The sequence below is a fragment of the Dipodomys spectabilis genome, unplaced genomic scaffold, assembly GCF_019054845.1.
Source record: "Dipodomys spectabilis isolate Male_0828 unplaced genomic scaffold, ASM1905484v1 ptg000125l, whole genome shotgun sequence".
NCBI classification, from domain to species: Eukaryota; Metazoa; Chordata; class Mammalia; order Rodentia; family Heteromyidae; genus Dipodomys; species Dipodomys spectabilis.
In genome coordinates, this window is record NW_024870802.1 from 11,279,268 (window position 1) to 11,296,839 (window position 17,572).

Genomic DNA, 17,572 nt, shown 5'->3' on the forward strand with positions numbered 1-17,572 from the left:
AAGGAAGGAAGGAAGGAAGGAAAAAATTTTGCATGTACCTAAACTATAGAAACCTAAAACAAAAATACTGAAACTTATTAATTTTTAATAAAGATTGGTACTGTATTTAAAGAGAGAGATTCCAGGTTGCCACAATATTTAGAATTGTCTGCAGATTTAGATACCTGCAGACAATTTAGAATCTGCCTGCAGATTGAATGGGATTCTGGCATAGCTGTTGAATAGATCCAGGTATTCCTGAGATTGGAAAGGCTGCTTAGAGGCATTGAGAATAGATAATAACAGTTTCCTCACTTTCTCCCACTTACAAATGACTCAAGTTTAGGAAAGTTCCATGCCTAACCCCATAAGAACATGATCTTAGTCTGGCACCATTGGCTCATGCCTATAATCCTAGCTACTCAGAAGGCTGAGATCTGAGGATCACAGTACAAAGCCAGTGCGGACTAGAAACTCCATGAGACTTTTATCTCCAATTACCCACCAGAAAACCAGAACTGGTGCTGTGGATCAAAGTGGTAGAGCACTAGCCTTGAGCAAAAAAAGCTCAGAAACAACATTCAGGTCCTGGGTTCAAGCCCCAGGAGCAGCACACGCAAAAAAAAAAAAAGATAAGAAACACTGGAATGGGAATGTAGCTTAGTGGTGGTGTGCTTGCCTAGCATGCATGAAGCCCTGGGTTTGATTTACTCAGTACCAAATACACAGAAAAAGCTGGAAGTGGCATTGTGGCTCAAGTGGTAGAGCTCTAGCCTTGAGAAAAAGAAGCTCAGGGACAGTGCCCAGGCCCTGAGTTCAAGCCCCAGGACTGGAAAAAAAAAAAAAGAAAGAAACATCTAAACAGCTCCTGCACACTAAGATCCTGGTCTTAGTCCAGCAACGGATCTCATCTCTTTCACCCAAATCAAATAAGGGGAGGATGTTTTACCATAATCCCTCTTTCCATAGTACCACTGAGCCATTTTCTTCTTCAATGGAAAACTGGGATTTGGTCTCCTGAGCCAGTGTCAGAGAAGTCTTGGAGAGTCAATTGGAAAATCCTATAAAAATGAGCCAAAACTCCCTGCTTTCCCATCTCTGCTTCTATATGCCTCCAAATATTCATCATCTTAAAATTATATTATTACACATTTAAAATTGGCAAAAGAGAGATGATAATTCCCTAATTCCTTTTAGCTATTAGCCATCAACTTATCTGATCAAACACCTTCCTTTCAGATTTTAGTATGGCATATTAAACTTCTACATTATGCCTAGGAATAGAAAGATGAAAAGACATAGTGCTTGTTCTCTTAAATTTTATTGTTCTAGGGGACAAAACAAAAACTGATCACTTCAGTACAGTGGGTGGAGTAAGATGGGAGTGAGAGGCTAGACATCTGGCTAGTCTCAGAGTTCAGGAAAGACTTCTTAGAATAAGAACTGAGTGAAACTTAGGAGGATGAGTAAATATTGGCAAGATGGAGATTGGCTACTGTCCGGAAATGTCAGAAGTGATTAGGAATATACTAAAAGATTGGAAATAAAGACAATGTCAGACACTGAAGGTCTAGTATGCCAGACTATGCTTGATCTTTATCCTAAGGACATTAAGAGCCATTGAGGGTTTTTAAGCAAAGAGGTGAGTACTCATAACCTTAAGAGAATATTATATGACTATGCTCTGGGTTCTCCAGTGCATCCAAGCAACTTTACTTGTTCCTTGACAACTGTACCTGTCCCTGGATTCCTAATCAATAAGTACCACCTTGCCCACAGGACTGACTCTATATGGAAAATCAGCCCTGCAGGAGCTGGTTCTCCTGAGCAAACTAACGGTGAGAGACAGAGGGTCCACACTTTTGAAATAAACGCAGGGGCTGAGGATTTCGCTCCGTGGAAGAGCGCTTGCTGGGCAAGTGCTGAAGTCGCTTGCCACTAAAGGCGAGTCGGGAAGAAAAGGAAGGGGAGTGGGGCCGGAACCAACTCCGAGCGCCGGTGGGAGACTTCGGGCTGGAGGTAGGGAATAATTCTCCAAGTACGAGTGCTTTTTTCCTCCTAGAAGTGATTTTTTTTTTCTTTTAAGAAGAACGGGAGAGGGAGAAAAAATGTGGAGGATAGCTGAAGAGAGGAGGGAAGATGTGAAGAAAACGGGCGCAGAGAAATCAAAGCCACAGAGGGAGGAGGGGGCAAACAAAGCAACGCGGCGAAGAGCAAAGAAAGACGAGACGCGGGAGGACTGGAACAGAGACAAAGGAGCGGAGAGACAGACAGCAACAAGTGGAGAAAATCGGCGAAACTTGAGCGGCAAAGTCTGCGAGCTGAGACGCGGGGGCCGGCCGTGCCTTCCCCACCTGGCGCCCAGCACTCCTCCCCTCTCTGTTCTGTTCCTCCTCACTCACTGACTTTACCGTCAGCCAGCCACCACGGTCCGGAGCTACGTGACAGAGCTACTTGGGCTGGTTTTGCTCTGTCAAAGCCTCCTAGCCCGAGCACCGGGTCCCGGCCACGTGGGGATGCGAGGCGGAGGGTGGGGGGTCCCGTTGCGGAGAAGCGCTTCTGATTGGCTAGAGGATGGGGCTTTGGGCCAGATCCCTCCCCTGGGGGCGGAGCCTGGATATTCACAGCTGGAAAGGGTGGAGCCCGGGCAGCGCAGCTGGAAAGGGGCGGGCCCTGAGGAGCGCGGCTCGCAGCCGAGGGCTGGGGGCGCCCTGGGCTGCCATAAAGTGAATGGGCGCCGGTGGAGGGTGGCAGTCCACTGCGAAGCTCACTCTCGCTTCGTGCGTCTAGGAGCGCCGGAGCGGAGCGGCCGACCGGGAGCGGGGGGCGGCCCCCACCCCGGCCGGGTGCCCGGCCCGTGGCCCCAGCCTGCGCTCCCGACTGCCGCCGCCGCCTCTAACGGGAGTCTGCCTGCTGCAGGACGCACCGTGAGTGCTTGACCAAGAGGGGGACAGGAGCTCAAGGGGTCAAAGGACCATGGCTGGTTCCGGGACTCCTAAATGGAGATCTGGGACAGCTGAACTCCGGTGCTTGGGGGACGGGTCGAGGTTGGAAGGGCGGACGTACTTGGGCGTAAGGAAAGTTGAGGTAAGGACACGGGAGACCTGGGACCGAAGACTTGGGGATCGAGAGCGAAGTCGGAGCCTCGAAGCCAGGACAGGAGCTCCTCGCAGCTGAGTGGGGAGTCTAGAAATCATTACAAGAAAGTATCCTGGAATCTGGGGGCACAGGGTAGACGGCCAAGGGGGCGAAAAGGGTGGCGGAGGCCCGGGTCATCCGGGGGAGAGCGAGGCGGCCGCCCAGCACGCGGGCCGTTGACGTCGCCAGGCTGGGGGCAGACTGCGGGGTCTGGGAGCGAGGTGCGCCTGGGTCGCACACGCTTCCCTTCTCAGCTGCCGCGCGGTCGGACGGAGCGGTGCGGTGAGAGTCAGGCAGGGACTGGGGTCGGACGTCCGCCGTGAGCGCGGCAGAGCCCAGACTGGAAGACTTACTCGGGCAGGTCAGCTTGGCTTAACTTGGGGTGTCATGGTCTGCATGGGTCCCCTCAGAATATCCAAGACGCTTAGGGCTGGGAGCAGATAGAATGTCCGAGGTGGCAAAGTGGGTCTCACCAGAGCAGGCGCTGTTTTTCGGCAGTGGTGGACAGAATGTCCCTGGCCGAGTGGCATGTCCATCTACCCAGCAGAGTCTGCCCAGTTCCTGCGTGTACGATGGGGTCGGCTGCGATGGGTCACCTGAAATCCCCGCTTACACTTTAAAGAACTTCTTTCTGCTCCTCCTGCCCAGGAGCGGGAGGTGAGCTGAGAGTGAAAGTAAAAGATGCAGCCGGGCCTGGTGGCTGAGTGTGGCTGGGAGACATCCCCTCCCCACCTCAAAATAGATCCGAGCATCACTCTGGACTTGCAGAATCCAAATTTGAGGAGAGATGGCCAGCTGCTAGTGAATCGGGACTGGGAAGGGAAGCAGAGGGCACAAAGGGCGAGAGCAGGGCAGTGAAGAGCCCAAACGAACCCCTGATGGCCTCGGTTTCCTCACAAACCCAGAATTAATGTCCAAATCCAATACAACTGATCAGACACTCCTGGACTCCTTTTTGAGCATCAGCTGATTCAAGGTTCCTCTAGGGGACAGGAGCCTGCCAGTGGGGAGAGCCATAGCCCCTTAGCAAAGCAAACTATATATGGTCTTTCTCCTCCCCCCCACCTTTTGATCTTTCAGCCTCTAATCCCCAATGTGGTCCTGTTGGCTAAAAGAAAGTGGGAAGGAAACATGTGGAATCCAGACCATTGGGTCCAACATAGCACCTATATGTTCCTTTTTTTATGTCCGGTCGTGTGTACCTGAACTCTGGGCCTGGGCGCTATCCCTCAGCTCTTCAGCTCAAGGCTAGCGCTCTACCACTTGAGCCACAGCGCCACTTCCGGCTTTTTTTCCTGCTTATATGGTGCTGAAGAATCGAACCCAGGACCTCAGGCATGCAAGGCAAGCGCTCTACCAGTGAGCCACCTTCCCAGCCCACCTATATGTTCCTTTAAATCCAACTGGGGAAGATGTCTCAACCTCCCTGTTTGCTTTTTTTTTTTGGGGGGGTTAGGGGAGGGCCCTGATTCCTCTAGGCCCATTACAGTGATCACCCACCCTGACCTCCCAACACTTAACTACAGCCCAGTTAAGCAGAAGAGAACAATTAGAGAGAACTCTCTGAATGTATGCAAGTGAACAAGACAACTCAACCAGGACTGAGTTTTCACAAAGACAAGTCCAAAACACTGTTTAGCATTGAGTAATCAAAATAAGTGGGTCTCAGCCCTTGTCTCATCTTAAACGTGTGAGTGACATATAATACACATTCCCCATGTTCTCATCTCTATGAATCAGTTCTAAAGTTTGCTTAGATCACAGCTAGGACATTGTTTTTCAACCTTTATTTGTCCCTTGCCCTCTTTTGATAAATATAGTTCTACTCTCAACTGCCCCTATCACATTCTAATACATTTCAGGGGCTTGTGCTTTCATTGCCTTTGAAGAATCACTGATATTCTGGATGAAATGAAGGACTCTGCATCACAGATAGTTCCCCAAAGATTCAAAAGTTTTGCTTTTGTTAAAAAGGCCAAAATGAATGGCATCATAACAAAGATGATTGGAAACAAAAGACAGAATCTTCCTTTACTGTTGTATAAAACCATGTAGCTGAAGGTGTGCCTGGTCACTAGCTCCTAGGGAGATGTTATAGGCCTAGAGAGGAACTAGAGAATAGGGTTGGCTCAGTTATAAAAGAAATGTCTTATACAGGCATGGTTCTGAGTTTGATATAAGCACCAGAAAAACAGGAAGAAAGAAAAGGAAAGAGAGCCACGTATGGTTGTTCTCACCTGCAATCTCAGTATTTAGGAAACTGGGCCAGTAAAATCTTGTTAGAAGTCATAGAGGCCAACCTGGGTTGCATAGTTAGATTCTGTCTCAAAAAAAAGAATGGCAGAAAGGGGAGGAGCCTGGGAGGATTGCTGGAGAGAGCAATTGAGCAATTCAAAGTTTGGGAGGTAAAATAGGATGGAAATCTACAACACAATAAAAGACATAAATAAGCCGAAGACTTGCTTGCTCCTCAAATGCAGAAACCGGAGATGAGGGAACCTTTTAGAGTTGAAGTTAATGTAACCTTGGAATGAATAGGAAAACGTCTTTGGACACAATGGGCAGCCAACTTTCAGAACTCCTTTACAGAGAGGTGATAGAGGTCAGAAGTAGAAATGGAATCCTTCAGAGATTGGGAGATCGGTGTAAATCATCACAATGGCTGCCAGTGGAAGTGGGGAGGCATGCAATGAGCAGAATGGCTCAACCATTTCTCTGTGTTTCTGTCTCTTCCTTCCACTTTCTCTCTCTTCCTATTTCTTTCTCTTCCTTTCTCTCCTGTTTCTTTCTTCCTCTCTGATTATTATTATTACTATTTTGATATCCACAGTCTATGTAATTTTGAACAATTTGATGCTTTCCTACCTTGTTAGAAAGTGGGAATGGCTGTTCCTGCCATGCAGGATGATTATGGGAGTTAAATGAAATCTTGTATGGGAAAGCCCTTTGCAAGTGAAGAAGCCCCAGAAGCTTTGCTGCTGATACTCTACCCAAACTGTAGGTCCTCTGCAACCACAGACTCTGCCTTTGGAAGGATGAGGATGAGGTCTTGAGCCTTTCAACAGCCTGGTCATATCTGTCCTGATTCTGATCCAGCCACAGGAAGCTTCTTATTTATATGTTTGTTTTTTGTGCCAGTCCTGGGGCTTGAACAGAGTCTGAGTGCTGTCCCTGAGTTTTTGTGCTCAAGTCTAGAGCTCTATCATTAGAGCCACAACTCCACTTCTGGCTGTTTTGGTAGTTAATTGAAAATTAGGGTTTCATCAACTTTCCTAAATGGGAAGGTTTTAAGGTGCTTCAGGTGCCGGCCATCACCCCTGCCTCACTCAAAGAACCTGGAGAGTTCTCCAAGGGATCAATCTTTCTACTGGGCCAGATATTCTAATCTGAACTCCACCTGCATCCTGCTCAAGGATGTATATATGGGCCCAGGAATTCAAGTCTAGGAAGGAGGAACAGGGCCTGGTTAATCTATCTTCTCTGTTCACTCTAAGTGATGCCTGCTAGAGTATGAGTAAGGGAGATGTCAGTTAACCTAAAGGATTCATTAGATCCTGAGCTTTGAGATACCATAGGTCTCTACTACAGAGCCTTAATACCAGTGATCATAAGAAAAAGGAATAGAAGATAGTGAGACAAAAGAGAGCTATGGAAATGCTTGCAAAACTCTCTCTCTCCTTTTCCATTTTCCTTCTTAGGGCTTTCTTTTTGTTGTTTGTTTGTTTGAGGTTGACCTAACTTAAGATTCTCCTGTCTAGGTTTTCTGAGTACTGGAATTATAGGTATTATAGGCATGCATCATCACGCCCAGCTCTGGTGTCTTTTTTTTCCTTTTTTTGTCAGTGGTCAGTCGGTGGTCGTGGACTTGAACTCAAGGCCTGGGCACTGTGCCTGAGCTCTTCAGCTCAAGGCTAGCACTCTACCACTTGAGCACCACAGCACTACTTCCAGTTTTCCAGTGGTTAATTGGAGATAAGAGTCTTCATGGGAACTTTTCTATCCAGGTTGGCTTCCAACCCCAATCCTCAGATCTCAGCCTCCTGAGTAGCTAGGATTACAGGTGTGAGCCACCAGCATGCCCAACTTCTGTTGCCTTCTTCATACTTTTCAGCTCTTTCATAGTCCCCCTTTCCCTATCTCTCTCTTTCCTGATCCACTCTGCTCACAAAGATGTTACTCTATTATTTTTATTATTTTTATTTTTTGTCTGTCATGGGGCCTGAACTCTGGGCTTGAGCGCTGTCCCTGAGCTCTTTGGCTCAAGGCAAGTGCACTACCACTTGAGTCACAGCACCACTTCTGGCTTTTTCTGCTTATGAGGAATCGAACCCAGGGCCTCCTGTATGCAAGGCAAGCACTCTACCACTGAGCCACCTTCCCAGCCCAAAGATGCTACTCTTTTATGTTATTCCCAACCTACAAATATTCAGTGACTCCCATAATTTGGAACAAGGCTGCTTGATATGTGTGTGGAGCAGGCAGGGCTTGATATGTGTGTGGAGCAGGCGGGGGCGGGAGTGAGAGGAATATGACACAACCGGTTAGCAGGTCCAGCTTCCCTGTGTGGTGATGCTACCTAAAGCCTCCAGGGAGCCAGGTCCTGGTGGCTCATGCCTACAATCCTTGCTCTTCAAGAGGCTGAGGTCTAAGGTTTGTGGCTTGAAGCTAGCCAGGCAGGAAAGTTTATGAAACTCATGTTGCCAGTAAACTTCCAAAAAAAGTTGGAAGTGGAGCTGTGGTTCAAGTGGTAGAGTGCCAGCCCTGAGCAAAAAATAAAGCTCAGAGACAGTGCCCAGTTCCTGAGTTCAAGCCCCAGGACCGGCACACACACACACACACACATACCACATACACACAGACTGGGGGGAAGGCACACACACTACATACACACACACACACACACACACACACACACTTCCATAAACACACACTTCACTTTTATATTTAAATGTGAGATTAAAGTATGGAATAGAATGCAAATTTTGCTTGAATTTTTAAAATCAAGCATCCCCTAGAGAGGCTAGGGGTAGAGCCAGTGGTAAAGTGCTCAGCTAGTAAAAGAAAGAAGAAAGAGGGTGGGGTAGAGAAAGAGAAAGCAAGCAAGAAAGAGAGAGAGAGAAAGAAAAGGTAGGAAGGAAGGAAGGAAGGAAGGAAGGAAGGAAGGAAGGAAGGAAGGAAGGAAAAAGAGAAAAGCTAGAGATCTGAGTTGTTTTAAACTAATAGCCACTATTTCAGGTCTTGCCTCTAGTTTTCTTTTACTGATCCTAGGGATGGTGTGATGGTTATTGCTGATGGTGGTGGTGTTGAGACAGGGTTTTGCTATATTGCTCAGGCTGGCCTGGAATTTGCTATGTAGCCCAAGCTAGCCTCAAATTCAAGATCCTCCCATCTCAGCCTACTGGGTCCAGGGATTACAGGTATACACCACTATTCCCTGCACTTAGACTTTTGTTGTTGTTGGTGATGTTTCTCAGGCTTAAATTCAATGCCTCATTCTCTCCCTTGGCTTGCTCATTCCTGGCTAGTGTTCTACTACTTGCACCATGCTTCTTGCTGGTTAATTTAGAGATGGAGTCTTACATACTTTTCTTCCCAGTCTGGCTTTGAATCACAATCCTTCAGGACTTAGCCTTCTTATAAGCATGGGCCACCAGTGCCTGGCCACTTACAAATTGTGTGTGTGTGTGTGTGTGTGCGTGTGCACGCGTATGCTGTATGCTGATCCTGGGGCTTAAACTCAGGGCCTGGATGCTGTCCCTGAGCTATTTTGCTCAAGGCTAAGAACTCTACGACTTGAGTCATAGCTCCACTTCTGGCTTTTTGGTGGTTAAATGGAGGTAAGAGTCTCATAGACTTTTCTGCCTGAGTTGGCTTAGAACTGCAATCCTCAGCTTTCAACCTCTTGAATAGCTAGGAATACAGGTGCCTCCAGCCCCCAGCCACTTACGTTTTTGTTTTTGTTTTTGATGGAAAAGCTTGAAGACACTCTAACCTAGACTGAATCAGTACTTGTCTCTCAACAGAGACTTCTCAAGCTCCTCAATCATTTTTTTCCTGGTCTCCCCTTGCCCATGCTGAGACAGAGACCAAGTGAGGCTCCTTGTTGTCCTCTGAGTGCAGTGTTGTCTAGAAAGGCCTGTCCGCGATTGCCTTCTCAACTCCCACTTCAGCCATGCACCTATGTTCTCTGAGTCCCAGCCCCAGGGCTCCCACTTCTGATCTCCCATAGCCTGAGAGTCAGGACTATGTGCTCTATTTTCCCGTTGTATGCTTGTTTGTCTCCCTAAGCTGTGGACAAGGTCTGGGCTTTACCATTCTTAGGGATCCCTTTTAGAAAGAAGAATGCAAGGGACATATCCTGAGAATCCTATAGGATTATTTCTTTGATCCCCTGATTGAACCCTTGGTAACTTGAGTGTATCGAATCATTGTGCCTCCACCTGGGTCTTGAGGTTTCATTGTAGGATTATGGGCAAATGTGTCTTCCTTTGTTGACATCTGCACGCCATAGATTCTAGGTGTTCATCATTTTGAATGGCTTAGACTATTCAAGAACCTCACTTCCATCTCACATTTCCATGACAGCGCTACACTAGTTTAGGACCTTGGTTTTCATGCTTTCCCAACTTTCTGCTTGCTAAGTTGAACCACAGCTTCACCAGTCCAGCCCCTCTTCATTTCCTCTGCATAAGAAGAAAGTTTTCTCCCATTTAAGTCCCAGGTTATGCCTCCTGCCTCAGGCATTAGTATTGCAACTTATCATGGACTCTCTCACTGGTAACTTTGCTTTACTCGTTTGGCTGCAAGATTTATCTGGGTTCTCATGAAGTTTCCTCTTGCCATGAGCTTATATTCCATGGAAGCCATTACTTCTACATCTGGTCTTAACTGGCCCGTGATCTGCTTTCCACTTGAATATATCCTGAACAAATATTTTGTTCATGCTGGTCCAAGATAAGTCTGTATTTTTTAATCTTTATTTTATTGTAAAGATGCTGTACAGAGGGGTTACATTTACATGAGTTAGGTAATTAGTACATTTCTTGTTAAGCAAGTCTATACTTTGGAATCATAGCACATCTATGGGACCACTATCCTCCCTAGGCCTAGGCTTGCGATCATGATACCATGGTATCATTCCCCAGGCCTCATTCCCCAGCAAAATATATGAGAAAGACTGGTGGTGAGCCAGATGCCAGTGGTTCACACCTGTAATCTTAGCTAGTTAGGAGGCTGAGATCTAAGAATCACCAGTGGAAGCCAGCATATGCAAAAAAGCCTGTGAGACTCTTATCTCCAATTAACCACCAAAAAGCTAAGGTGTGGCTAAAGTAGTAGAGTACTAGCGTTGGGTGAAAAAGAACAGGGCTCAGACCCTGAATTCAAGCCTTTCCACCCCCACCGGCAACACACACACACACACACACACACACACACAGACTGGGGATGGAGCAGTCAGTCATGCTCTAGATGAACTCACTACTACTGTGATCTTTTGGCTCTCTTTGGCCCTGCCTGGTATTTTCTACCAGCATCAACCAATTCTGCAGCTTCCACACTATTCCTCCCTATCCATTGAGTGAGATGAAGTCCTTGGCCTCAGTCCCAACTCTCTAGCTTCCTGACCTCCAGCAGTTTGGGGGAGCTTAATCCTCAGCCAGCCTGTCTCCAGCTCAGACAACAGCTTGGCGCCCCCAGCCTTTGCCTGACTAACCCATCCAGATGAGAGGAGAGGCCACAGACACAGAAGACAGATGCCCCACCCTTCCATCTCTCCTATGCCTTCCTGGCTTTAGAGCTCTTCCCCTCTCTGCCATTTCACAATGAGGAGCTCTTCTCAGCCCTGGCTGCTTCTTGCCTGTAACTAACCCATTCACGAGCCCAAAGGCTTTCTTCTTCCTTTGTCAGTCCCAGGTCTCCAATGTGACTTCTAGCTTAGGTTACTGTGCCCAACTTGCTATTTCTTTATTGACTGGGCCATCTATGTTCAGATGGTGTTGTATCCCTCTCTGAAATGCAACCTGTTCTTCTCTGTTCTTCAGAAAAGAACATAGCCTGGGGAAGTTGAAGCACTAGTGAGTTCAATAAACTCGTGCCCCAGGATCACCTGAACTCATCCCCTTATTTACCTTAATTGTCTAACTTAATGCCTAAATTCTCAAGAGGTTTATCCCCACACGCTTTTATATGTTATATGTTATGTAAACCTTATAACAATACTGAAGGCAAAGCCAGGTCCATCCTTATCACCCCATCCCAGCACTCAAGAGGCTGAGGCAGAGGATCATGAGTTGAGGCCAGGATGAGCTATATAGTGTGTCTTGTCTCAACAGCCCTGGAGGCAGGTGGAGAAAAGGATTGTGATTTCTCTTTTAGATATGATGAAATATGTAATATGCCCAGAGAGGGAAAGTAACTTGCCAAGAAAACACAGGTAGTAAAACTAAGGAACCAACATCCAGATATATACTTCAAATTGAATTGTGTAGGTCTATACCAGATTACCTTCCTCAGAGGAGCCTGGCACTTTGCATTCCTCCTTGCTACCCCATCCTTACCTCGAGAAGAAGCCTATCAGCCAAACAGTATCTACAACAGCCACTGAGTGTCCACCATTCCCTCCACCCCTTGGCCTCTTCTCCCCCACACATGAGTTCTGAGCTTCCAGGACTGAGAGCTGGAGGTTCAGAGGGGCCAGCGAGGGAAGGGGGAGGGGAACAGCTATCTCCAAAACAACCCAGGCAGCTGTCCCTGTCACAGACAGAAGAGACTCTATGCTGGTGTGTTTCTGTCTGCCTGAATATAGGAACATATGTGTGGGAGAGTGTGTGTTTGCGTCCCTTGAACTCCAAGTCCAAGTGCTCATTGTGTCTGAATGGCAGCCTCTGTGTGTGTGTGTGTGTGTGTGTGTGTGTGTGTGTCTGTCTGTCTGTCAGTCTTTGAGAACAGTCTATACTACTTTCTCGGCTTTGTCTTTTACTTTGGTGCTTATCCCTCCTTACCCTGCCTCCCTCTGCCAAAATAGAGGATGAAATCAAGACCCAGGTGAAATGCTAGTGGGGGCAGCAGGGGAGGGCGGGGGAGGTTGGAAAATTAGAAGTCAGGAGCCCAAAGAGACTAAAGGATGAATGGTAATAGGACCTAGTTTTTACCACAGGCAAGCCTCTCTGTCCCTTTCCTCTGCTGTGTGTTGGCCCATGCATGGTTTGAATTTCAAGGTCACTTGGGGTCTGAGGAAAGGGCAAACCTCAGAGTACCCCTTTTTTCTAGCTTTCAGTTCTGAGCCCTCCTCATCTTTGGGAAGAACTTCTGGTCAAGAATGCCACAAGTCCCTCCCAAGGGCCTCTCCCTTCCAGTGGAGCCTAAGTTTTCCAGTTCCAAGGTCTGGATACTGATTTCAGACCAGGAAAAGGAGATAAGTGGGGCATACCTCCCTCCAGGCCTGAGTTCTCTCTCTCTCTCTCTCCTTCCCTCCCTCCCTTCCCCTCTTCCCTCCCTCCCTCCCTCCCTCTCTCCCTCCCTTCCTTCCTTCCTTCCTTCCTTCCTTCCTTCCTTCCTTCCTTCCTTCCTTCCTTCCTTCTTTCCTTCCTTCCTTCCTTCCTGGGTTCTCTCCAGCTATTCCTTTCCAACCCAATAAAAAAGGTCCAAGGTTAAGACCCTCTGCCTATGAAACAGCAGGGAACCCCGTAGGTTGACCCCTGTTCCACTCAGCCTGGCTCAGCTGTGCTCACTGAGTTGCTTGAAGGAGCATTACCATGTACAAACACAGGCCGCTGCCCATCTGTACCTCCTTGAGAAAGGCTCCTCATAAACTCAGAGCAGCCAAGTGACGCACATCTCAATCTAGACTAATGCACCCTATTAATGCCACTCCATGAAGCCTGCATCAAGTTCCTGATAACGGGGAGGGAATCTGGGGAACGAAGAGATCGTCCCACCTAGCTGTATACCCTGTCCCTTGATTCCTGTTCTCCTCTAATAAAGAAGCAGCCAGAGTCTTGAGCTCCAGTAGTGCCCCTTTCTCATCGTCTTATCAGAGGGGGAAACGTGAAGAGGGACCTAGTAGGCTCTTGGGTTAGGGAGGACTGACAGGAAGAAGGTCTTAGTGGTGCAGGCAGGCCTATTACCTGGAGTGGGCTGCTAGAAGCCAGTATGAGATGGAGGAATGACTAGTGGGATGTGAGATGTGTGTGAGCAGACAAGAGACAGATAGGACCCAAGTACTCTATGGTTTTCAAATTTGGTTTTTATATTGGGACACTTTATTCAAACAAAATCTCTTCAGAAATTATAAACAAAACAGGCGAAAGCAGGGACTGTCTTCATGGAAAGACTCAAGCAAAGCCAGGCTGGAGTCTGAGCTGAATCCTAGGGAACACAAGGTGAAAAAGCAAACAAAGGAAAACATTCACGAGTTCCACCAACCTGGTGGGACTAGGTCACCACTTGCAAGCTCTGTGACTTTAAGCAAGTTACTTCAAAGCTCAGTTTCCTGGGGCTGGGAATGTGGCTTAGTGATAGAGTACTTGCCTAGCAAGTATGAAGTCCTCGGTTCCATTCTTCAATACTACATAAACAGAAAATGCCAGAAGTGGTAGAGTGCTCAAGTGGTAGAGTGCTAGCCTTGAGCAAAAGAAGCTCCAGGACAGTGCCCATGCCCTGAGTTCAAGCCCCAAGACTGGCACGCACGTGCACGCACACACATACACACACAGAGCTCAGTTTCCTCAGCTGAAAAAAGTAATACAAGTTGAGCATCTGAAGGTCCAAAATCCAAAATATTCTGAAGTCCGAGACTTCTTTAGTGTACTTTGGGTTTTAAATTTTCAGGTTAGGGATACTTAACTTGTAAATCAATATAAATATTCTCAATTCCCGCTGTCCCCCTCCCCCAAGTCTGAAATCTCAAGCCTCTGATTCCAAACGTTTTGGATAAGGGATATTCAATTACCTGTATCAATTACCTAATCATGATGTATTCTGTGTAGCTAATGAGACAAAGGTTCACAGTAAGTACCATAAGTGATACTAGTTATTCTTCTTCTTCTTCTTCTTTTTTTTTTTTTCTGTCGGTCATGGGGCCTGAATTCTGGGCTTGGGCGCTGTCCCTCAGCTCTTCAGCTCAAGGCTAGCGCTCTACCACTTGAGCCACAGCGCCACTTCCAGTTTTTTCTTCTTATGTGGTGCTGAGGAATGGAACCCAGGGCTTCATGCATGCAAAGCAAGCGCTCTACCACTGAGCCACCTTCCCCAGCCCCAAATAACATCTGTCCCATGGAAGGTGAAATACATGTTCCAGCGGTCTCGAAGGTGTGGTTGGCAGAGAGGCACGTATGAGGTTATAGGGCTACTGAGAAGTCTTCAGGCGCGGCGGAATCGAGGATGTGATGCCAGTAGAGTGCACTTTCCTTAATTCAATAAATGGGGAACACCAACTGTGCAGCGGGCATAGTTCAAGATGCCCTACAGTCAACAATCTAGAAGGTGCCTAAAACCTCCCAGCACACACCATTTTCCTCTTCGGCTGCTATTTCTCACGCTATCGGAGCTCAACCCACTCAGGGTGGCTTTCTGTTGGTGACTGAGAAAGAGAGCAAGGAACGGGTGGTGAAACCTTACTAGGACCTGGGATCTGGGATAGCCTGTGATTTTTTTCACACACACCTCCCCCACCCCTGTTAATCTGGTCTGCCTTTTCCTTCCAGAACCTTCCCTCCATGGAGTTCGGGCTGCTCAGCGAGGCAGAGGCCCGGAGCCCGGCCCTGTCGCTGTCAGACGCGGGCACTCCACATCCTCCGCTCCCAGATCACGGCTGCAAGGGCCAAGAGCACAGTGGTGAGCGCGCCCTTCCGGGGGTGGGGGGCGGAGTTCAGAACAGTTCAGCTCCCCAGTGGGGGGGGGGGCGGGGGAAGGGGGCGCGTGGGAAACCCGGAGTAGCAACCTGGGTGAGAGCCAGAGGGGAGGTTGAGGAGGTCCCCCGAGCTGGAGGATCGGCCTCATCCTGCTCCTCAGACTCCGAGAAAGCTTCGACCTCGCTGCCCGGGGGCTCCCCGGAGGACGGCTCGCTGAAGAAGAAGCAGCGACGGCAGCGCACGCACTTCACCAGCCAGCAGCTGCAGGAACTGGAGGCGACCTTCCAGAGGAACCGCTACCCCGACATGAGCACGCGGGAAGAGATCGCCGTGTGGACCAACCTCACCGAAGCCCGAGTGCGGGTACGGCTCTGGCTAGCCGCCCTCCTCACCCCCCTCCCCACTCGGCAGATCCCCGGTCTCCCTTCTGCGGGACCCTCAACAGATCGTGAGGCTGCCCTGCCCGCCCCAGCCCGCCCCCGGCCCCGCCCCGCCCCTCCCGGGCTCCCCGGGCCTGCGGTTCGCAGCCCAGCGCCCTCCAACTTTTCAGCGCTGCTCTTAGGGTTCCGATTGCTCCGGAACGCTCATTTCTTTGTCCTGGACTCGGTCCCCCTCCCTCAGCACCCTTCCCCCCCCACACACACTTGATCGCAGGCTACTCTCCCCCACCCTGTGGCCGTCACCCGCTCCGCGCCCTCCTCCCCTTCCTTTCAGTCTCCAGACCCTTGGCCTCATTTATCCTACCACGGCCCAGGTTCGAACCCCTCATCCGAGTCACCCACTGATCTGCCCCTCTACCGGCCTCCGAGGTCCCCGTCCCGCGGCGCCGGGCGTCCTGACAGCCTGTCTCCCGCGCCCGCAGGTGTGGTTCAAGAACCGGCGCGCCAAGTGGCGGAAGCGCGAGCGCAGCCAGCAGGCGGAGCTGTGCAAGGGCGGCTTCGCGGCGCCGCTCGGGGGGCTGGTGCCGCCCTACGAGGAGGTGTACCCCGGCTACTCCTACGGCAACTGGCCGCCCAAGGCGCTCGGCCCGCCGCTCGCCGCCAAGACCTTCCCCTTCGCCTTCAACTCGGTCAATGTGGGGCCTCTGGCTTCGCAGCCCGTCTTCTCACCACCCAGCTCCATCGCCGCCTCCATGGTGCCCTCGGCCGCCGCTGCCCCGGGCACCGTGCCAGGGCCCGGGGCCTTGCAGGGCCTGGGCGGGGCACCTCCGGGGCTGGCTCCTGCGGCCGTGTCCTCCGGGGCTGTGTCCTGCCCTTACGCCTCGGCCGCCGCCGCCGCTGCCGCCGCCGCCGCCTCCTCCCCCTACGTCTACCGGGACCCGTGTAACTCGAGCCTGGCCAGCTTGAGGCTCAAGGCCAAACAGCACGCCTCCTTCAGCTACCCCGCGGTGCCCGGGCCGCCCGCGGCCGCCAACCTCAGCCCGTGTCAGTATGCCGTCGAAAGGCCCGTATGAGCGGCGGGGCCTGTGGATCACACCCCCAAGGGCGGGACAGTGCTTCACCTCCTCCCCGGACTGGGGTTGTCTAGACTGGCTGGCCCTGACCCCAGGGTCTCAGAGGGTGCTTGGGCAGCTGGGGGACGGAGGGGCGGGGATGGAGAGGGCGGCTGGCTCCAGATAGGGGCCTGTCCCCTCGCAGCCCCCGAGGGGGTGGACTGGGCTCTACTGCGCCCACCCCCACTCCCGCCTCCGGGACTAAGGCCAGGAACTGGGACCAGCTCCCTAGGAGCCAATTTACCCTTGGCTCCCCTCCCGCCTTCTCCAGACTCCCCTACCCTATTTTCAAAGATCAGTGAAATAAACGTGCGCGGACTGTCAAAGGCTGGATGATTTAGAGTTACGGTTGGGCCCTCTTCCCTGCTTTCTCCCCCCTCGTCTAAAGGAGAGCTGCACGCACAGCAGCCACAAGCTGAAAAGGCCAGGCTGGTCGGGTTCAGTCTCACTCACCTCCTTCAGCCTAGGGAGGCCGGGACTCCTACAGCAAAGGGATGCGCAAGTGGATGGAGCGTTGGCCCTGGCCAGAGGTGGTGCTGTGGCGCCACCTCGTGGTCTCGGGAGGACAAATGGTAAGTGTGGTCTTGAATTGCTTCCTTGCGGGGATCAGTTTTGCAATTTAGGAAGCCTATGACTTCAGAGAAGTTACTCCGCCTTTGTGCACCTGTTTCTCACTGTTCCTATGGGGAAGCTTAGCCCTCTATCAGCAATAAAATTCTGGTCTGTGACAGACATTTATGAAGTGCCTACCAGGCCTAGGACTCTTATTGAGTGTCTGTGTGTGCCTCTAACCTTCCACACACGTTCCGGCTTCCCCGCTGAGGATCACCCCATTGCCAGCAACCTTCACCCACCACAGAAGTCCCTCACTTCCCCAAATCCCCAAAATATTGTTGATATCTCTAATTTTAAAATAGACGTAAGAAGAAAGATTTTCTAGGTAGAAATATGAGTAATTCTAGGAACTCTCCTCCATCCTGCCTCCTTCGCCAATGGCCTGGCTGGCCTACACGTCAGACACAGAAACTTCAAAGTATCCCATTCTATGGCTGCTACTTGCGGCCATAGAGGGTATACATCCTATTGGGAAGCCATATAGGGAAGCAACCCT

General features: G+C 50.1%; 1 protein-coding gene across 1 annotated transcript; it reads left to right on the forward strand.

Annotated features, from left to right (window-relative positions):
• The first annotated feature begins 2,784 nt into the window (after positions 1-2,784).
• Pitx3 (paired like homeodomain 3) lies at positions 2,785-16,787 on the forward strand. Its single transcript, XM_042689547.1, has 4 exons — positions 2,785-2,906; positions 14,823-14,952; positions 15,130-15,332; positions 15,832-16,787. Exons 2-4 carry the CDS (start codon positions 14,835-14,837, stop codon positions 16,420-16,422), a joined length of 912 nt encoding a protein of 303 aa, XP_042545481.1. The 5' UTR covers positions 2,785-2,906; positions 14,823-14,834; the 3' UTR covers positions 16,423-16,787.
• The last annotated feature ends 785 nt before the right edge of the window (positions 16,788-17,572 follow it).